This window comes from Drosophila busckii, chromosome 3L, assembly GCF_011750605.1.
Source record: "Drosophila busckii strain San Diego stock center, stock number 13000-0081.31 chromosome 3L, ASM1175060v1, whole genome shotgun sequence".
NCBI classification, from domain to species: domain Eukaryota; kingdom Metazoa; phylum Arthropoda; class Insecta; order Diptera; family Drosophilidae; genus Drosophila; species Drosophila busckii.
Window position 1 is genome coordinate 15,212,492 of NC_046606.1, and position 22,582 is coordinate 15,235,073.

The 22,582-nt window shown below is 40.5% G+C and overlaps 2 protein-coding genes across 3 annotated transcripts in view; both read right to left on the bottom strand.

Annotated features, from left to right (window-relative positions):
* Positions 1-12,278, bottom strand: part of LOC108601013 (nuclear hormone receptor FTZ-F1) — a 34,871-nt gene extending 22,593 nt beyond the window's left edge. Inside the window, exons 1-2 of one of the 2 annotated variants that reach the window (XM_033293846.1) lie at positions 10,543-12,278; positions 8,706-9,858 (exon numbers count right to left, since the gene is read on the bottom strand). In XM_033293846.1, the coding sequence (XP_033149737.1) occupies positions 8,706-9,711 (1,006 nt within the window). In that variant the 5' untranslated portion in view covers positions 9,712-9,858; positions 10,543-12,278. The remainder of the gene's footprint in view (positions 1-8,705; positions 9,859-10,542) is intronic. The other variant, XM_017987640.2, reaches the window with a different exon arrangement.
* Positions 12,279-12,991: 713 nt separating this feature from the next.
* On the bottom strand, positions 12,992-18,967 carry LOC108600504 (serine/arginine repetitive matrix protein 2). Its single transcript, XM_033293705.1, has 9 exons — positions 18,936-18,967; positions 18,531-18,882; positions 16,538-18,460; positions 15,959-16,469; positions 14,730-15,767; positions 14,536-14,664; positions 14,203-14,478; positions 13,788-14,164; positions 12,992-13,721 (listed from the first exon to the last, which is right to left on the bottom strand). The coding sequence occupies exons 1-9, from the start codon at positions 18,965-18,967 to the stop codon at positions 13,509-13,511; spliced, it is 4,851 nt and encodes a 1,616-aa protein (XP_033149596.1). The 3' UTR covers positions 12,992-13,508.
* Positions 18,968-22,582: the final 3,615 nt, after the last annotated feature.

Here is a 22,582-nt window from a genome sequence, read left to right on the forward strand (position 1 = left end):
TGACAAAAAACGCGGCATGGTTAGTATAACTTTTGATAATGAAAACATAAATTAAATATGAATAACTATATAACATTATAAGAAAACTTCAGAGTGTCGAAATGCGTTCAACGAATTTTAAAATTAGTCGACACACAAAATTCAATTGAAGCAGCAATTATTTATTTTAATAATCAATATGAATTAGCAGAACTTCACACTATAGAATTACGTTAAACGTTAATTTTAGCACTAAACAATTATTTATGTGAACACATTTCCATTCGCACATTTCCACACGCATAAATTATATCAGCAATTGTTTAAATATTAATAATTATATTTTTTTTTATAAAAAGAACTTCACTAATTATTAATTTTGGAGTTTTCCATTCACATTAGCAAATATTTATTTGAATAATCAATACAACAAACTTTTTTTCATTTTGGAATAACTGCAAAGCATAAAAACGTTAAAAACTATTAACTTTAACATTTAAAAATAATTCGCACAAAAAATTCAATTTAATAACTTAACAATTACTTTTTTTTTGTAAATCAATTAGCTACAAACAAGTTTGCACGACATTTGCACAATAAACAAATTGAGTGCCAAACAATTATTAACAAATAGGCCCAAACAAAAAGCCAATTTTACTTGTAGTTGTTGTTGTGATTTCAAAATTGAACGCACAGCAACAAAAACAAAAAAACTCAGACAAAATTAATATACACACACACACATACAGCTAAACAAAATGTATTTACGCAATATTTGTACACGAACAATGATTATGCAAGTGAACAATACAATATTAACAATAAAACGCAGTAATATAATAATACGCATATAAACAAACTATTAAAAGCAGCATTTGTTTTTTTTTAAATAATAAAAGTGTTTCGAATATTATTTGCTTAGCTGCCAGTGTTGTCAGTATTTGAAATTATTATTGTTACAGTGTTTTTAATGGCTGCCATGATCTAAATTTCTTAACTAAATTAGTATGTGTGTGTGTGTGTGTGTTGTGCAAATTAAATGTTTCATTTTTACAGCGCACGTTGCGTATGAGTAATTATTATCTGTGCTGCTTCTACTTCATTTTTTTTTTCTTTTCTTTTTTTTCGTGCGCTTATCAAGCAGCTAAACGAAACAAAAACAGTTTTTTTTTATTTACATACATACATACAGTTTTATTATTTGTTTTATTAACACACAAACGCTCGTTCGTTCGTTCATTCGCTTGCTCGCTCGCACTTTGGCGCAAACGATCTGTGCGTATTTTTTGGACAGGTGCTAGAGCGAGACAAAAACTTGGCCAAGTGCAGTAGGCCATGCAAATGGCAAAGTGGGTCAGCTATCAACTCGACTACGTATATCAGCAGCCAACAACAATGGCCGACACACACACACACATACGCGAAGCACAACACGATTAACTCGACAATCGAAAACTGACAGCAACCAGCAACAACAACAGCAGCAGCAACAGTAGCTGTATCAGTGGAAAAGCAACAACCAAACGACATTGTAAGCAAATTTTAAATATAAAAAAATATTATAAATAAACTGAATATAATTTTAATATGTGTCGATCAAAACCGACTGCAGATACACTGCAAAAATTAATTAGCAATTGCTGCCAATTCATTTATCCTGTTCAGTTTTAATTGCTTAGCTACTGACCATACGATTTTGACAAGTGTATGGCCAAAAGTTACAACACACAAGTGGCAAACAATGTACAGAGTGCTGCGCTGCCGGCGTCGACTCTCACGCATTGGTCATTGAGCAAACGGTGTAAATTATTTTATTATTTGTCGTAATAATTTCATTTTGTTAAGGTCTTTCGGTAGCTAAGTATATCTACTTTATAGACATATAAACATACATATAAACATATTTATAAACATTTACGTTGCCGTTGTCTACTTATGTGTATTTGATTGTGAAATATGCACATGATTTTTATTTAAATAAAATGTACATATTAAATTTCATTTAAAATGGCAACAACCTTGAGTGCTTTTTGGAAATTTTTATATTCCAAATGACACACACGACGTCAATTGCCTATCACATTAGTCTGAGTTAATCCAATTTGAACTTGGATTGAAATATTAAACTATATGTTGTTAATTTGATAAGTTGATTGGAATTTTTCTATAAAAATAGCAAGAGAAATAAGAAAAAATCGATGCATGCAGTCGATTAATTATTTAAAAACAACATCGAGTGAAAAAATTAAATTAGGCAGTTTATAATGTGAATTTTGTATTTGTATTATCATTGAAGAATATTAATATGCACCTTTAAAATCGAAGCAGACCATTCTATATAGTATATAGTGTATTATATAGTAGTCATAAGTCGATGCTGCTTACTCTTAATTCATATTTGATTACTCACATATGTAAAATAAAAATATTTACACATGTTTGTTTAACCAACTGTCGCTTAATTAACCAAGTGTAAACTTTAACTCTTACCTAACCTACGCACACCCCAAAAAAAAAAAAAAAAACAACAACAATTGTTCAACTTCCTCTGCCACATATTTCTTATTAAACAAAAAACTATGTACATATTACAAAATTTGAAAGCGTTTAAATCTGCCACTGCCACTAAGAGGCATAAATAATTATAATTGCGGCATAAATAATGTAAGCGCGACAAAAGCAAAAGAAAGGTGAGAAGCCCAGACAGTTTCACATAAATATCTGAACATATATACAGACGGCCAAGTAAATATCCAGACCTGCCGCAACAAAATTTTGTAAACAGTTGCGCCCTCAACAAAATGAAATTTTCGGAAACAATTTACAAACAAAATGTGAAACACGCCAGAGACAATTAAAATGCAAGCTGACTGGGAATTTCGTATGACATTTGTATTGTGATAAGAGCAAGACGACGCTCCACCCCACACACTTTTGACTTCTCTCTCTTCTCTTCTCTCTCGCGACGCTCTCACAGAATCAGTGCGTGCAACGCTGGCAGCGCTGCTGGCGTCGCTGTCGCTGTCGCAGTCGACCTATTTTACCTAAACTGCAAGTTGCGTTGAGCTTTTTCTCTTAGCCCCATGTGCTGCTGCTTGTTGCCTTTAGCAAATATTGAAAAGCTTCTCACATGCGTTTATATTTGTATAGTTTGCACTGCAATGTGTCACACACACACACACAGGCACGCGAAAGTGTCTCTGTGTGCGTGTAAAAATAGCTTTGCAAGCTATTTTGTTGCTGTAGCTCTCTGCTTTGTATCTCTGGCGCAGTTCGATTCTCTCTGCTTGTGTGCCAAAGGTGAGGATCGCAACAGTTTTTCGTCGCTTTGTTTTACTTTTGCTTCTCCTTTCGCATTTTACTTTTGCAGCAGCGACGCCCAACTATGCACACAGACAAAGCAAACACACACACACACACACGCATAGTATAACGCACACGCATGCAGCTGCAAAAGCTCAAGAAAAAGCTCGCGCTCTGTGCTCTGCTTGTGTGTGTGTGTGGCTGTGTGAACGCGCAGCATTTAAACTTTTTGTTCAGTTAAGAAGAAAAAAAACTACAAAACAGTGAATGGGCGAACAAAATGTGAGTAGACTGAAGAGGGTAAACTACGGTGATTGCTGTATGCGCTGCAAATATTTCTATGACCAAAGTAGAGCGCAGGAATTTTTTTATTTTGCTAAATGTTCTTATAATAGAATAATCAAAACTTTTAAATATTTTTATTAAAATTTAATTATAAGCCAACTAAAAGTTACTCAATCTATAATATAAGTTTTTATTATTCACTCTACATATTTTATTTTAATATAAGAAGTAAGCTCAATAGAGCAACTAAAAATTAAATCAAAATTTAGTAGAAATTATTAGCTTTTCTTATCTTTCTTTTTTCTACAAATTTTATAGCCACACATTGAAATATTTTTTTGATAATATTAAAGCCATATTAATCTTAATTACTATACACTTAAATTTACTATAAGTTGACTTGTATTAGAGCCGTTTTTACTGCTTGTGAACCACATGACGTATGCGTTATAAAAGGTTTCACCAAACTCTGCATTACGTATACGCAGCGATAAGCAAAGATAGCGAAAGAACGACAATGTTTGCTGCAGAATGTGTGCAACGCAGTTACACACACACACACACCACACACACACACACACACACCCACACACCACACACACACACACACACATGTGTATGTATATGAAATCATATGATGCAGTACAGCTGCTCGCCATAGTCTGAACATAATTGGCTCCCGGAAGGCGTCATTTCAATTAAATTGCAAAAAATAGAAATAATAAATCAAATGAAGAGAAACAAACTGGCAAGCCGATTGACTGGGACTGAATACTGGGACTGCAGCACAAATAAAAAGATAACAATGTAATTCAATTAAAAAAAACTCATTAAAATAGCGATCGGCTTTTATGTTTGTAAGCTCTGGCAGTAAATCAAATTGCATTCAAAAAGAATGCGCTAGTAGTATAATCGAGAATATATATAAATTAATAAATAAATTCAAGAAATATAATGCACGAGAATTTAAGTAGGTCAGGGTGCAAACACCACACAAGCACTCACGAGTGAGGGAGAGGGACAGACAGAGAGAGAGAAGCGCACGAGTGACCAATGCATGTAAAACAAATAAGGCGAAGCGATAGCAAAAATCAATGCAATACAAGCGCACTCTCTCCCACTCACACACACACACACACACACACACACACATACATACACCTGCAGTCACCCGCTCAGTCATAAATGTTTGCAAATTGCAAATTAGTGCAAGCAGCGCAGCTGACGTAGACTTAGCCGTCGCTGTCGCGTCGCCGACGTCTCTGTTGTTGCCTGAAATGTGGCACAGGGTCAACTGGCGACCCATTAGCACACTTTTCCATAGAGAGGCCAAGAGCGCATATATGCAATGCACATAAGTTGCCACCCCTTACCTATGACCCCAACTTTGCATTGAGACGCCGCACGCCGGACGCCGTACGCCGGACACTTGGCCAAAAATAAAAACACTCGAAATCCAAATTGCGGCTGAAGGTCAACAGCGCAATAAACAAAGCAATTGCAAAGGTTAAATGCAGGGAGGCGCAACTTTAAGTTTTGCCTTAGAATTAAATAAATTCCTTTGCTATTATTAAACAAAAGTGTAATTTCAAATGCATTTAATCAAGTACACTTAATTCCCATGCTTGATTAACTATTTATAATATGCTAAAGCCAAGCGCAATTAAATACCAATTAAGCCGACTTCAACTAACTTTGGCTCTCAAGTCGAAAAATCCTCCACTCTGGTCATTCACTTCGGACTAAGCGTTATGGCTTTAGCTCTACTCATATAATGTGTAAAAACCTCAAAACTAAACCGCAGTGTGGCTAATTGCGAATACAATTGCCGTTAGTCAAGCGATCAGTAATCTTGTAAACATAATCAAGGATGCAACATTGAAACTATAAAGTTATATATATGCTATAAACTGGGTAATTAACGCTGTGGCTTAAATGCAAAAATAACTGCGACGCGTTGAATTGCAAATATAAAATAAATAATATGGATTATGCGACTTAATGAGCTAGTTAGAGAATTTGTTGAAACTAATCGATTAATTAAAAAGTTCGATAACAGTAATTAACGCTGTGGCTTAAATGCAAAAATTCCTGCGACTCATTAAATTTCACATATAAATTAAATATTTGGATTATGAAACTTAATGAGTTAGTTAGAGAATTTGTTGAAATTAATCGATTAATTAAAAAGTTCTTAGTTTAATCGATAACAGTAATTAACGTTGTGGCTTAAATGCAAAAATTCCTGCGACTTATTCAATTGCACATATAAATTTAATGAGTTAGTAAGGAAAATGTGTTGAAATTAATCGATAAATTGAAAAGTTCGATAACAGTAATTAGCGTTAATTATGCAGCTCAAATATATTTTAAAGCGCTTGGCCAAATCCTTTTCCAAAGTCAAATCAATCTTTAATGTTGCGCCGCACGTGGCACGTGGCAAGACTATGTGGCAGACATAATTCACAACAACACAGTCCTGACCTTGCCACACATTTCGCCACATACAGCAGACGGCAAGGACATGCAACAATGTCCTTCAGCCACGTGGCTACGTTGCAGCCTTCGCTATAAATTAGAACCTTGTAATGCATTTTACAAACAATATATGCGCAAGTATATGCTGTCTGTGTGTGTGTGTCTGTGTATGCGCATGCAACAGCAGCAGCCTAGTCAATGTCATGCCCCAATTTGCGTCGTTGCCGGCCTCGTTAGCTATTTCCAAACTGCAGCAGCAACAAGCTGCTGACTTTGACCCATTTAAATCCTTTGAGGTGAGCAATAGACAGCGACGGCAGCGGCAACGACAACGACAACAACAACAACAGCGTCGGCAGCGGCATCGGCGTCGCGTCGCAAACATTGCAATAATCTGTGTCAATGTCAGCCGGCGTTGCAGTGGGCGGCGACGCGGCGTTAAATCAACTGAGGCAGAACATAAGCGTCGACAGCGAGAGCGAGAGAGCGAGACTGCATACAAATCCGAATACACACACACACATACACGAACAAACAAACGTGACCTTCAATTTCTATGCAATTTTCTGTCTGTGTGTGCGTTTGTTTGTGCATCCTTGTGCCCAATCTCCAATATTAGAAAACGAGCAATAAATAAGAAGAGAACAAAATACGCGGCGCTGCGCTTGACCCAAATTCTAATGAGCGACCTTGCTCCATTTTAAAGGATTGCGCCCCCTTAACACTTGTGGGTATTCCAAAAGCCGCTACGCATGCACTCACACACACACACACAGACACACATACATACATACACACATACAGCAACAGCATGCTGTGTGCATATAAAGTGCGTTGAAGGTCATGCAAGTGGGCGACGCGACGACTGACATTGCTGAATGTCAGCCCACAAAATAAAATGAAAACAACAACTAGTTGCATATCAGTTGTGCGTTTGCTGACGCAGCCACAATTGCAACAACAACAACTGCAACAAGAGCAGCAACAATGAATGCTTAGACATGTCTCCGCCTTGCCTCCTACAGAGCTCAACGCATTGAGCACTCAAAGCTGCTCTGATGGAAAGATGGAATGCAGTCGCACTTAAGATTTATGTGCATTGCTTATTCCCCCACTTTACAGGGTAAATAGAACATAGATATATATAAATCCAGTAAGTGCACGCATATGAGAATGCTGTAGTAATTAGTTTTGGAATAATTCCAATTATTAAGGTTCTGGAAATGTCAAAAATAAAGCATTAAAGTTTAGTTTGGACTATTAAGTTTCTGGAAATGTCTAAAATAAAGCATTGAAGTATAAAGTTATAATCCGAATATATGTTGCTCACATATAAGCTAGTAAGTTTTCAGGAATTTCTTTTACCAATAAAACCAGAGTCGATTTAGAATTTAGAGTAATCTCAGTTTAAGGTATGATTTAGTTTTAATTTTGAAATAACTCAATACTTCGGACAGAGAAATATAAAATAAACATATAGTTAAAGATTATTTGTCATGCAAATCCGGAAATAATTTTAATTTAAACATTAGTACACCTTTGAAATAAAAATAATAACTAATCATTATTTGAAACGTATAATTTAAACATGTTTGAATTTTGATAGTTATAATCAAAATATATGATTGCCAAAAGTATTTCAACTAGTTGCTTCCCAGGCTATGCTCTCAATGTCGAATTAAAACAAAAGGGCTCTTTTGTATATGGAACAAACTAGAATTTCGAATATATAGAAATATTCAAACATTTTAATTGAAGTTCGGATTTCCTCATTAGCAAATGCACACTGTATTCAACAACTCAAACTCTTTGATATAGAAAATGTCTCCCAGCATAAAGTTCTAGAACTTTAGACTATATATACATGTATACATCGGCCATTTTGCGCGTATTATATTTAGCATTTCGCATTTTGCATTTGCCATGTTACTCAGCGCCATAAAAGTGGGTTAGTTACTTTGAAATGGACTTTTTTATGTGTGCTGCGCCGCTGCAGTTGCCGCTTCAAGTTTCACAACAACAGCAGCAACACACACATGTGTGCGACTAACAACGGCGAGTGCTCATTTTATGAGTTTTGCGAAGGGTACCAAAAGCATTGAATGCGCTATAAAACTTAACATTGCACTTGGCAAACAGTTGATGGCGATCAAGACAGCTAAATTTTTAAAATATACAATACTAGAACTACAAAAGTCAAGGGCACATTGCTTGGGGCCTTTGTGGTAACTGTACTTGCAAGTGGAAATTTAAATAAAGTATTTTGCTTTATTGCTTAATGATTTTTAAGTTGTTTAGAATTTCATCGTTATTTTTCACATATTTTGCACTTTGTGTATTGTTTTTTATTATTTAAATCAATCAACTATCTTTTTCTTGCATAATTATTAATTTGATATTTTTATTAAATATATAGATATTTGTCATAGATTATTTTGTTGTATTTTATATATGTTGCATTTCTTATTGGTTTTATCATTTTCAATTCATATTTGAAAGTATTTGTCATTATTCATTTATGTAGATTCATTATTTTCCTTGAATATCCTTTGATTTTGTATTCTCTATGATAGCAACCAACAGAATATTGCCAATATGTTTCTAAAATGCCTGCAGTATCAAGAAGAGAAAATATTTTAATACTTTTTATATTCACTCACCTCCATGATCATCGATTTCCAAGCCAAATTCATCCTCCGACATAGACTCATCCTCCGAGCTCATATTAGAGCCGCTTAGATTGCCGCCTTGCTGCTGTTGATTTGCATGTTGCTGCAGTTGTGTTGCACTTGCAGTGTTGCTGCTGTTGTTTAGCTTTGAGCTGGCAGCCAGCTCTTCGATGCTGTGCAATGATCGACGTTGGGCAGTGTTTGTTGCAGTTGTTGTGGTTGCAGTTGCAATAGCAACTGTTGTTGTATCAGCCAGTTCCTTGTTGTTGTTGTTATTGTTGCTGCTGCTGGGCACAACCTCAAAGTCGAGCAACTGCGCTGTGGTGGAGCCCAGAAAGCTCGAGGTGCTCACTGCAGTGACAGTGACCGCATTGCCATTGTCCAGCTCCAGTGGCTTGAGTTGATGATATTCCACTGTATTGGATTTCTGCAGCAGCGCAGGATCAATGCTGTTGAGTGTGGAGTCCTGCTGGCTATTTGAGTTGTTGTTGTTGCTGCTGCTGCGATTGTTAAACACAAAGTTGGAAAATTCCAGCAGCGCTGGCGTCTCGTTGCCGTCAGCGGACGCTTTGCCATCCACATTGTTGTTGTTGTTATTGTGATTGCTATTGCTGTGTGGATTGGGACTAGCAAAGATGCGATCGCAGAGTCCGCTCAAGGAGACGCCACCATCCAATTGACTGCCATCGATGGTCTGCAATGTGCTGAAGCTGTCCACACTTGTTGCAGTTGCATTCACATTCGGCTGTGTGTCCTTTTGCAAGTGCGCATAGTTGATAAACGATATGATGGGTGTGCTGCCGGCGGCCAGCATTTGATCCTTGTGATGATTTGGCAACAATTGTTGCTGCTGCAGTTGCTGTTGCTGGTGTTGATTGAGCTGGTGATGGTTGTGTTGCTGCTGTGTGTTGTTGTCGTTGTTGTTATTGCTATTGCTTGTGGCATAGCTAATAATGCTGCTGCTCTCCGCTAGCAAAGGTACATTAAAGGTATCCATAGTTCTAGTATTATTTTGTTATTTGTTGCTTTGTACGTTTGTGATGTACTTTGTGTTGTTGCTTTTTAGGTGATGTATTGTTTGTTGCTGTTGTTGCAGCTTGGCAGGTCACAGTAGTAGCTAAAATTAGTTGTCGATTCCTAATCGCTGCAACGAGAAAAAAGATACATTTGTATTTAGTAAATACTCTAAATCTGGAAGCTTTCTCTGCGAAGAAGCTTTTAAGTAAAAGTCACAACAAGCATGTTGTAATCTAGGTCAAGGTCAAACTGTCATAAGTGCGCATCTATAGAAAAGCTTTTTCGTTGGCTCTAATTTTATTTTAGAGCGAATCTGTTAGAATTAGATACATTTGTAGCTTAAGTCACACAAGTCTTTTATTCATAAATATATGACTACTATAACTATAAAATTCACATACGTCTACTATCACTACAACTTAATAACTTTAACAACTCTCCAATTACTCAAATACGCACATGTAACTTTTTAACAATTCCGGTTCACAGTTAATCCAATTAGACCCTTCACTTCTTCCAGCAACATTCCTATGCCTTACTCAACTTCAACTACAACTTTAACTGGGCACGCTGCTGCCAATTTGTGTTTATCAAACCAACTGGAAAGCCCCTCTCTAGTAACTTCCACACAGCCTGTTGAGCAGGAACTTAATTAACTCCATTCAACTTCTGTCTTGTCATTCTCCTTTTTCTCTCCAAAAAGCTCACCCCAACTAGACAAAAGCATGCTGACTGTCTGTCTGTCTGACGGTCTGGCTACGGGACAGCCTTAAAGTGTAAGAGGCAGAGAAGAGATGAAACTAGAACTTACCTTTCCATGCAAAAAATCAAATTGTAAAATTCGTAGCAGCAGCTGGCTGTGACGTTGACGTCCGCCGAGAGCGAAACTGAGCGCGAGCGAGCGAGAGTGAGAGAGGTTGGCGCGGCTTTAGCGCATGCGCCGCTACCCCAACAACGGCGAGATCACGACAAAGAATATGATCACAGCAGACGCAAAGTAGTAGAATAAGAAGAAGAAGAAGAAGACAGCAGCACAGCAGCAATAACAACAGATGAAGCTACTACTACTGCTACGGCTACTTTTTGGGGCGCTTGGCTAAAAACTTTGCGATCGGAGAGGCTCTTTTGTCGTTCTTCGTTGAAAACCAGTTGGGACACAACACCACCGAAAGCAAAAGTGCTATTATTATTTTTATTATTGTTGTTGTGGTTGTTGCTTCGCCTTCTCTATTTGTTTGTGCACTTCACACGGCTCTTCGAACTTGCGTGATTCATGTTGCTCTCACCCCGCTGCGTTGTTCTCGCGCCGATCAATGCAGTTTCCGCCTGCGTTGTTGTCGACTGCGTTGTTGTTATTGCTGTTGTTGCCAAAAGCTTTTTCAGCATATTTTTTTTGCTCCGCTCACACACATTTGCGCGATCACTGTTTTTAGTTGTTGTTCTCTCGCGTTCGCGCTAGTGTGACTGTATACGTGTGGTATTGTGTGTGATGTATGTTCTTATTATTTGCGCTTGCTATTTCGTTCTTTTTTTGCGTTTTTGCTTTGCCTATTCGCTATTCGCTTTTACTGTTGTCTTTCGCGTATGGAATTTGTTTTTGTACGGCAGTGGCGGCGGCGGCGGCGTTGGCGTCAGCTTCGGCGTTTTGTTGCTTCCTTTTATGTATTAAAAACAGCAAATTTATTGCAATTATACTGAGAGACTGAGAGACCGAGAGCCCCAGACGATGGCGACAACTTCTTGCACAACGACAAAACGGCAAAGGCTAGCTAAAGGCGCTAGAAGGCGGTGGGGGCGCGAACGAAAACGAGGCGAGGCGAGACGAGACGAGCACGCGCAACAAGCGAAAAGCTCTTCCTACAAAAACAACAAATTGCAATTCCCTATTACACACACACACACATGCAAATGCTGCTCTGCTCTGCTCCAATTCTATGACACAACAACAACAAAACAGCGTTGTATATAGCACACATGTACATACATATTCCACTTATGATAATTTCACAAAACTTGCACTACCGTTAATGGCACTACATATTATACAGAACAAACATATACATATACATATAGTACATACATGCACGCACACATGTGTAAATATGTATTCATTTCATATTGCTTATTTAATTTTTTGCTCAGTTTTAGCTGGCTCTTGCTTGTATTGCTGCTTCTGCTGCTGCTGTTGTTCTTGAAATTGCATTGCGCGTTCCGTATTCGCATTCGCATTCGTTTTTCTTTTTATTTAATTTCACTTTCCTTTCACAGCACCGACAGACACGCTACAAAGCTGGGTTTTTACTTTTAATGCCTTAACATTGTTTATTCCGTTTTTTATTTCGGGAAAATCTATGCACGGGCGCGGGACAGACACACAACACAAGCGAAAATTAGGTCTGTAGGCCAAAACGAACGGGAACACAGTAAGAGTAGCAAAGTTGTTGGCGTAGGTAGAAGAAGAAGGAAAGCACACACGCACAGACACAGACGCTGACACACACACACATGCGCAACGAAGTTCGATCGAGTGCGGTGCGGGGCCAAGGACGCATAGAAGGCAAAACAGCATTTGAAGAACAAGGACGGCAATCATCTGGTGTGCTTGCTAAGCTTTTTTGCACCAATGCGCCCACTAGCGGTAAGCATTAGAACACATTTATGCCTGCTATCGATAGCAAAAGCGAAAAGCAACTCTGTTAAGATTAGAATCGAGTTAAAATGCATAAATAATAATAAAGCAATAAATTTATCTTAAATAAACAAATTAAGTATACATGAAAATATACACAAAGCAATTGCAACTAATTTATGTGCTCTATAAGCATTGTGACAACGCCATCTTCCGGGCTTAAAAGTAACTATGACTTTTGATTTCAACAGTTGAATTTAAACCACATATTTGAGACTTGATTTTGCTGTTATGAAAATAGTTTGCTTTTCCGTTTATTTTTAAATATTACAAATTAAGGTTTTCTTTTCATTTATATATAAATACAATCATTGAACTTTTGCCGTACACCTACATATATATATAATATATAAATTGCCAAAAAGTAATTAAATAATTTTCGTTTTAGTTGCACAAAACTTACGCACAATATTACATCGACAAGTTACAAACATATATTCAAAATTTATTTATTTTATATATATATATAGATTGACTTAATATTAATATTACACACTTGAGAGTGCTGTTTACAATCATATATTGTATATATGTATATAATTATATAGATTTATTTATTTGTTATGCCTAATAATTTCATTTAAAAATACATAATACATAAATACGCCTTTGTTGCTTTACTTAGAATTAGACTTTACAAATTGTTGTATGATTTTTGTTTGTTGCTAATTTGTTGTTTCGTTTAAAACCATAGATTACATTATACAATTATGTCTAAAATATAGTATTTAGATTAGCTTATTTAGCTGGCTTTATCGGGTGCTCAACCGATGCGCGTTGCTCGTACCTCTTTATAAACATTATGCAGTTTTTCTTTTCATTTTCATCAATGTTGAGTGTGTGTGTGTGTGTGTGTATAGCACCTTTGTATCACTTTGTCTTAGCTCTAAATTGTTTTATATAAAAGAAAGACTTTGCCTTTTGCAAAGACAAAGACCTCAAGCTGACGCACTAAAATTAATAGCTACAGTACACATATTCTTCATATAGTTATAAGATACATATCGTATATAAATATAGTATGTGTATGCATATTTACGCTTGCTAAAACATATTTGCTAGTGCAGTAAAATTCTTGTTGTTTCGTACTAAAATTTCATTAAAATGGCCTTAACGCCCAATAGATTTCTGACGCTCTCATTGTATCTGATGAGCACAACCTTGGAGGAGCTAAGTATATTCAGCTTCTCGCCGGCGCACAGCAGCTGCAGACAGGTGGCCTGCTCCAGAAAGTCATCGAATTTGAATTCCCGCAGCAGTTGCTTCTGTGTAGTCGCCAGCGTCTGGTTGTTGGGGCAGATCTGCAAGCAGAAACAAATAAGTTATTAAATTGTAATGATAACTTGGCTTATGCGACTGGTACGCACCTTATTGAGCAGCGTGTCCTTGGATTTGACTTTAAGTAAATTGCACAAATCATTTAAGAGTACCCATTTATCACTGCCCTCATCTTTGAGCAAGTACAGTGGCGGCAAGGGCACATCGGCCTCTTCAAATTCAAAAATATCACCATTCAATTCGTTACTCAACGCATCGTCATCATGCTCCTCGTTATTATCATATTGCTCCTCGTTGTCCTGCTCCTGCTCCTGCTCATGATCCTGCGTTAGCTCGTCAATCTCCTGCGGTTCTAGTTTAACCTCATTCTTGACATTCACAACACTCGTTACATTATGCTCAATGCTTATTTCATCGTTGTTTTTGTTATTATTGCTATCCTCAGCGCCTGGCTCAACCTTAACCAGGGCCACCAATGTGGTTTCTGTTGCTGATTCTGTTGTGTTGTTGTTGCTCCTGTTGTAGTTGCAGTCTTTGCACTCGTCTCCCCATTTTGTTTGATTGTAGTTGCAAGCAACAAGCCATTTGTTGCACTATTGTGATTGTTATTGTTGTTGTTGCTATTGCTATTATTGTTATTGTTGCTATTACTTATGGGCTTTGTTGCATTGCTCGCATTGCTGCGCCTTCGATTAATCCTTTCTCTACGTAGAGCTCGGCTCTTATCACAAGCTGTATGCGGTACATTATCGAATATATCAAAACCATTTTCCTTTGCATCTGCAATAGCAATGGGTGAGTAAAATAACAAAAATATGTATATTCGATTGCGCTTACCAAATAACTCCCAGGGTCCTGGAAATCTTATGGGCTTAATATCAGCGGCGGCACTTTGTGCATCGCTGAGATATGTGCGCAATATGCTGCGCATCAAAGAGCTTGAAGCTAATGCCAGTGGAGTTTGACCTGGAGACAAAAGCAGCCGAAGATTAATACAAAACTGGAAGTGAGTAGTGATGTTGGCAACTCACCTGAGTACGTTGCCAGCAACGGATCGGCGCCATATGCCAACAGCAGACGCACCACCTCCTCGTGATCGTTCTCGATGGCGCCATGCAGTGGCCGAATGCCCGACTGGGCTGCCTCCGAGTGATTGGCACCAAACTGTAGCAAGATGCGTGCGATCTCCAGCCAGCCTTGGGTGCAGGCCTCATGCAGCGGCGTATAGCCAGCATTATCCTTCTGATCGGGATTCATGCCCATGCGGTCCAGGCAGTAGACCACCACATCGATGAGACCTTGACGCGCCGCCTTGTGCATCGTGCTCTGGCCCACGCCCTTGTTCAGCACCCACTTCTGTATCTCACGGCAGACATCGTGCTCGGTTTTGATCTTGAGCGGCGCATGTAGGGCGGAGCTGCTGCCCGCTATGGTGCTGTCGGTGTCCTCATCCATCAAAGCAGCAGCGGCAGCGGCAGCATCAGCTGCAGCCACAGCTGCAAGGCAGGTTTGCTCACTGGCGTTGCTGTGGTTGTTGTTGTTGTTCGTGGAGTTGCTGCTCTGCTGGGCGGCGGGACGTTTCTTCTTGCGTATGTAATCGAAGCCGGAGCTGCCTTTGCGACGCAGATATTTGCGCTTGTGCGCGCAGTGCGTGCTGGCGGTCGTGGTGGGCGTGGCGGCGTCTGGACTATTTGTGGCGGGCAGACTATGACGCGTTAGCTTGTTGTTGTTGGCGCTGACAATGCGATTCATTTGCTCCAGAAACTCTTCGTATTGTTGGTAGCTAAGTGCGGAGCCCTCGTCGTCATCATCAACAACCGTCGACTGCTGCTCCTTGGCGCATTCTGGCGGCGCTGAGGCGGGACGCTCGCTGCCCACAAATATCTCGCGTATGATTTCGCGACGCTGCTGCAGCTTGGACTCGTGGCGCGTTTTGCTTTGCAGCACTTTGGTGTCGAAGATGCTGAAATGCCGCTTGGCATCATCAGGCAGCACAACATTGCTCTGGTGCTTCAAACCGACGTTGCGGCCGCGCTCTTCCAGGCCCTCAGCTCTCCTGCCTGGCGACGCTCCAAGTCTGCAGCCGACCACAGGGCCACTTATTCAGTTTATATTGATAGACGCTGCGTATTTTCAACGCCAGCTAACATATTCCTCCAGGAACAGCGTTGCTTCTGCTCGTATTCATTTTGCTGTCTCTTATTGTGCTGCTCTGTTTTAGTTTGTTCTAGCTTCACCATTCAACTGCGCCAAAGTCGACCCCTGCCGGCTTTTGCCAGTCTGTCACCAATCATCTCCTTCTTGCTATCAGGTACTAACTTACGCACATATTTCCGCTTAATCTTCGTCGTTGAGTTGCGTATGATTTTGTCATTGCGCAACACTTTGCTGTTGGCCAACTGCAGCTCGAGCTCCTTCTTGCGCTTCGAGCGTGTCATGGTATTCAAAGCGATGCGATTCTTAAGCTGCGCTCCTTTTGGTTTGCTCTTGACTCTTTGCTCCTCAGCTGCATCTTCGCTGCTGCTGCTGGTGCTTTGGCTGCTGCTATTGCTGCTGCTGCTGCTACTGCTGCTGCTGCTCTCACTGGGCAGCTGCTTGCTCGCTTTCTCCTTCTCTTGCGCCTTTGTCAGCTGCTTGCCCTTGCGCTTCAGTTTGCTCTTTTGGTTGCTGCTGCTGTTGGCCTCATCCTGCTCTTGCTCCTCATCGCTGCTCAGCTGCTGGGTCCTCACCCTTCCCTTGCCCTTGACTAGCAGGCTCTTCGCCTCTCTTGCCTATCAGCCCGTGTCGCTCTCGAGCTCTGCTTTCCCACCGTGGCCCAGCGAGCAGCAATCCGCTCCACCTTGCTGAGCTTCTTCTGGCCCAAGCCATTGTTCGTATTATTGGTGGTGGTCGTCAGCTGCGTTGTCGTGGACTCCGCATCCACAGCTTGTATAACAGGCTGACGCTTGAGTATGCGCGCCACAGGTAAATCGTCCTCACTTAGTTCCAACTTGACGCTGCTGCTGATGGGCAAGACAATTGCTGCTGCTGCTGCTGGTGCTGCTGTTGCTGCCACTGCTTGTGGTGGCGTTTTGGGCGGCAGCACCTTGTGCATCAGCTGCTCCACTAGATTGTTGCAGGCATTGCCCCAGTCGAGCAGATTGTGACTATTGAAGTTGGGCTGCTCCATGTCCAGCTCTGGCTCCAGCTTGATTTGTATGGGCGGCTTCACCGCTGGTGTCTCCACAGCGCTGACTGTTGTTGTGGAACTGGCGGGCGCTAGCACGGGCGGCGTAAACGTAAATCCTTTGAGCTCCGCTTTGGTGCGTATGCGTGGCTCCAGCTTGGGCTGCACTGCAGCCTCCGCCTTGGACGGCGCACAGACTATGACGGGCACAGTCAATGCAGCGGCGGCGGCGGCGGCGATGCTGCTGCTGCTGCTGGACTCCTCCGATAGTCGCGTCTGTTTGGCCGCCGCTGCAGCCAAATAGTTCTCCAGATAACGCTTGCGTCCCAAGTGATTGGGTGCAGCTGCTGCTGCTGCTGTTGTGTTGGCAACAATTGTTGCTGTTGCTGCTGCTGCTGTTGTTGTTGTTGCAGGCGCTGGGCAGCAATTGTTGCTCAGGCTTGTCTCGGCGGGCAGTTGGCGCTTGGCAAAGGGATTGGTCTCCAGCACACTGGGACGTTGTTGCTGGGCGGCTTTGATTATCAGCGGCGAGGCAGCGACAACACTCGATGGTGCCTGGCGGATGACAGCGGTGGCAGCGCTGCTGCTGCCGTTGCCGTTGCTGCTGCGCGCAAAGTTCGGCGTAATGTCGAAGCGAGGTAGACCCAAGCCCGTGGCTAGGCTTTGGTTGGAGCTCGAGAGCGACGGCGGCGGCGGCGCTTGGTACTTGTAGTCCGTGGAGTCGGCGGTCTGCTTGACCGTGCGCATAGACAGATCCAGTGGCGAGTGTGCGGCGGGCGGCGTTGGCATTGGGCGTGACAGCTGCTGTATAACGGGCGCTGGCATGGGAACGGGAGCGGGCGCGGGTGCGGACACAATCGCAGCTGCAGGCGCGGGCGCTTCCATTTTGAGCGCACGCTCGATAATCTGCCGATTGAGCTCCTCCTCGTTGGCCGTGCTGCGTTGAAAGGATTTGATCAGTTCGCGATAATTTGGCTTGGCTGTGGGCGTGCTCTTTTTACTGCTGCTGAGGGGCGTGGCCACGGGCAGCGTGGCCTTGATGCTTGACGCTGCTGCGGGCTGGCAGCAAATGTCCGGACCATGCGCATAAACCTGGAGCGTTGAGTAATTGTTGCTGCTGCTGCTGCTGCTGGCGGCGGCGGCGGCTCCTGCTGAGGAGCAGGCGGAAGCGCTGGGGGCAGTGGGCGGTGGCGTATGATTGTAGAGCTGTTGGGCGGGCGTGGGCGAGGCCACTTGGGCGGCAGCTGGCGAGGGCGCGCCATGGTGATAATATGTGGCATAACTAGAGGAACTGCGTGCTGATTGTTGTGGCTGTGGTGGCAGCAACTTGCCATACTTGGTGGGATAACCATGTGGCGCTGCAGCTTGAGTTGCTGCTGCTGGCGGCGGCGGTGGCGCTACCGCTGACATCTGCTGCTGTTTCTCAGTGGCTGCTGCTGCATTGTAGGGATTATTATAGAGCGAGGCGCGTGGCAAGGCGGGCGGCTGCTCTGCCAGCGTTTTGCCATAGTAACTGCTGCTGCTGCTGTTTGTGCCATAGCCTGACGCACTGCGTCTGTAGTCCAAGCTACCGCTGTCCCGTCTCACCACATCATTTCTCAATGCACTGCACATTGCTTAATTCTCAGCGCTAACTTGTGCATGCAATAAAGCTTATATTGTCTACTGCGCTTCTCAACTGTTGCTGTTGACTGTGCGTGGGCGTGGCAGTTGTGGCAGCGCTGCGCTGCTCTGTGGGCGGCTCATAGTGCTGCGGACACTTGCGCGCATAGTTGGGACTTGGCTGCTGCTCGCTGAGCAATGCATTGCTGGGATTCACCACATGCTCCACCACATGCACGCCAGCAACAGTTGCTGAGGGAGCAGCGCTATACGCCAGCTGCTTGCTGTAGTATTTGCTGCTGTCCTCATAGTAACGCTGATTGCTGCTGCTGATTGCACTCGGACGTGTTGCTGTCAGCTGAGGCTTGCTGTAGCCATAACGCTGTTGCTGCTGCTCCTTGTTGTCTTCTCTTTGCCTGCGTCGATCCAACTTGCGCTGTACATCTGCCCTTAGACGTGTTCTTTCTACCTTTGTGCTGCCTTGATTTTATTCAGCTGCATCTTTCACACTCCGTTGCCGCTTCTTGCTGACACCAGCATATCCGATTGAGCCGTCAACTGTAAATGCATTCGCCCACCAGCAAGCGAGCACGCAGCACAGCACCCTCTGAAACACAGATGCTCTGTCTCTCCCCATACGCACTGGGCTGACGATCGCCTCCTACCCACTGATACGCCGGATGACTGAGACGGAGGCGCATGCGTGCTGTAGCTGTAACGTGGCTGCTGCTGCTGCTGTTGCTGCTGCTGTGGTTGTTGCTGTAGTGGCAGGTGATGTTGTTGTACTGCGTGTTGCGGATGTGCATGCGTCAGCTGATGCTGCTGCACTTGTTGTAACTGATAATGGTGGGCTGGATGATATTCGTGATGTCTGTTGGGTTCCATGGTGACTGTAAAATTAAAGAGAATTTATTATAAAATTTATATTTTTAAAATATTAGTAAATAAACTATAATAAGCATAAGTTAAATGAGAAAAGTAATTACTAATTACAATTGATATTAAGATTTTGATTTGATATATTCAAACTTTCACTCGATCGCACTTTTTATGCTTTTTAGAACTTTTTAGCATTACTTGATTTCCTTTTGCTATTTATTTCATTCATCTACTCCATTAAAATAAAACTTATAATCTTATCAATTGTTAAAATGACGCTTAGCATTACATTCATTAATAATTTATATTTTTCTCGCTTAAAGCAGTGACTTTAGCTTTAATTCAATTCATTTTTGTTATGGTTTTTAATCAAAACATAAATCATTTTAAATTTCAATTACTTTCAGCAAACTAAAGCAATAATCTAATCAGCGTCCAGTGAACAAAGAAAGGTCTGGTTATCTAATTAGTGATGAAATAATGCTAAACTTCGTCAACAATAATTAGCCGCACAATAAAAACAATCAAAGTTCAATGCTCTTAAAGGCACCAAAGTAGTCACAAGTCTGGGCCATGAATCATAAATATACAAAAATAAACGTATACTCGTTAAGCTTTTGGCAAATACACATTTTTGTTGATGTATAAATTTTCTAAAAATGCATTAAATTTTGCTGCTAACGACACGTGTTTGGTTCAATGTCGAAAGCAACTCAAGCAACCCCCATAATAATAATAATATGAAATTGTTTCTTACACGTAACTGATTAATTTGAAGTATATGGAAAATATACAGAGCTTTTATTTTTGCAGATAAGCAGCTCGTGTTTGGTTTTGAAATTTCAAACGATAAAAATATGTTAAATTGCTGCCTGTTTAGTTTCATTTGTTGTCATTTAATATTGTACGGCGAATAGTTGATAAACAGCTGCAAACGACTACAGTGTGCCCTCGCAACGCGAACAAAAACACAAAAGTAAACAAAAAAAGACAATAAATATAAAAACTTGAAAAGAACACACACAGACACACACACACCAATACAAATTGTATTTAGATAAAAACATTTGCGTGGCGACCTCGCAATCATTTAGCAAAATATGTAAACAAACTATAAATGTTTGAAAATAGACAAAACTATTTCTCTGAAACGCATGCTATGCGCAAATTCAACTACAAAATTGTTGTTGTTTTTGTGCATTTCAATGTAAATTTGTTTATATTATTTCAACTGTGTGTGTGTGTGTGTATAAATAGAGAATGTGGGCGTGTTTGGCATTACGAAATTGTCATATGAATAACAAATCGAAATTTATGTCATGCAATCATATTTTATAGTGGAAATAAAGCAAACAACACACACTGACTGAATATAAACAAATTAGCATGCAGCACATTATTCTGATTAAAACACATTTAATAGCTCTGGCTTAGATAAAATGCTTTGCATATACAACAGTTATAAACGAGCTATAAAACGCTGTTAAATAATTTACGCTTATCTCAAATTTAAACACACACCAAAATAAATACTAAACAAATTAACGCGCAACGCAACGACAACGACAACGAAATGAAGACAACAAACAATTGCGAATTGCTGAGGTCAAGGCAACATATATTTTGTATAATGCTAGCAAAAAATAAAATGACGCATTTTTAGATTTTGTTTATGCCACATGTACTTTAAAACAGATACATACACACACATAATAAACATTTGAACTTGCAATATTTGAACGACAGTGTGGAATGCTTGCAATTGAAACGAAACGAATCGAAACATTTGTTGTTGTAAACAACAGCAACAGTCGACGTAAGAGCACAACGAACTTTTGCAAAATGTGAAATTATAAAACAAAGGCAACAACAAATGCCAAATTAAAATGCTATAAAAAAAAATTAAATGCAAAAGCAAAGAAAAAAAGCTTTCAATCGCTCTTGTTTCTGTTGTCGCAAGTTAGTTGTTGGTTTGCTTGTTTGCACTTCAATTGGCATTGTGAAGTCCCAAGGCCAATTGGAATGCACATGTTAATGCATATGCAAACATATGCGTATATATTTACATAGATACAGACACATATGAAAATATTGCATATAAAAAGTGAAAACTCTAGCATAGAACGAATCTTATAATAAATGAATATGCATATAAATTGTTGCTAACATTATGTTTTAATTTTAAATTTGCTAAATATGAAAAAGTTTCTTGAATTTCGCTTGAAAAGTGAGATCATCGAAAAAGTTGTCCAAAACAGAAACGAGAAGAGAAGCTATGCGAAAGTAGGCTTAAGATGATATTTGAAAATTATGAAATGAAATGAGAGCAAGGCCATAGAAAGTATTTCAATTCGGTATAGCAAAAGTTTCAAATATAAAAGAATTTTGCCCTAAATATCTATATAGCAAATAACAATATAGTGAACAGCCCTTTGTCTTTCATTCCATTGAGTTGAGTTGGGTATCTAATGAGGCCACTATAATAAATACATATTACATGTTTATCATTAATTAAATGAATGCACGTAAAAAGTAAAAGTTAAAAGACCTTATCATATGCTTTAGTACAAATGTAGAACACTCACTTCACAACTATTGTAATTAGTGAAAACGATAACGATAACAGTAGATAATACTATTTACACAACAATTTATATGTGTGGGGCTACTGTAAAACTCAAGCATAAATAAAATTCATTTAGTTTATAAATTTGTGAGTAAGAACATGCCTAAAAATATTTTGTAATTCACGCGAAATGAAGCGAAACAATTTATTGGCTACAGAATGACGACGACGACGACGACGACAACGATCAACAAACGAAGCTGTTTCTGTTGTTGTTGTTGTTGCTCGATTTGCGTTTTTGGGGGCCAACGGCATACGAACATGAGCGGAACAACAAAACGAAACGAAACGTTGTAGAATTTATGTCGCCATTGAACGCCCGCAAAATGTTGTAATACACAAGGTAATGGGCGTGGGGGTTGGGGGGCGAACGATAAGCACGCAGGGAAGCAGCAATCAGTAAGTAACGAACAGAACAGAACAGCGGCAAGCAAATTTACAGTTGTTCATAATTCTTGTGTTTCTGTTTGTCACACGCTTTGCTTTCTTAAGCTCGCTGCTCTCACTCCACTTGCTAAAAGAGCGCATCGAAAGAGAGAGAGATGGCGAGAGTGAGAGTATGCTGACTATGCAAATGTATGTGTAACAGATTTTAACAAAAGCCCCAAACG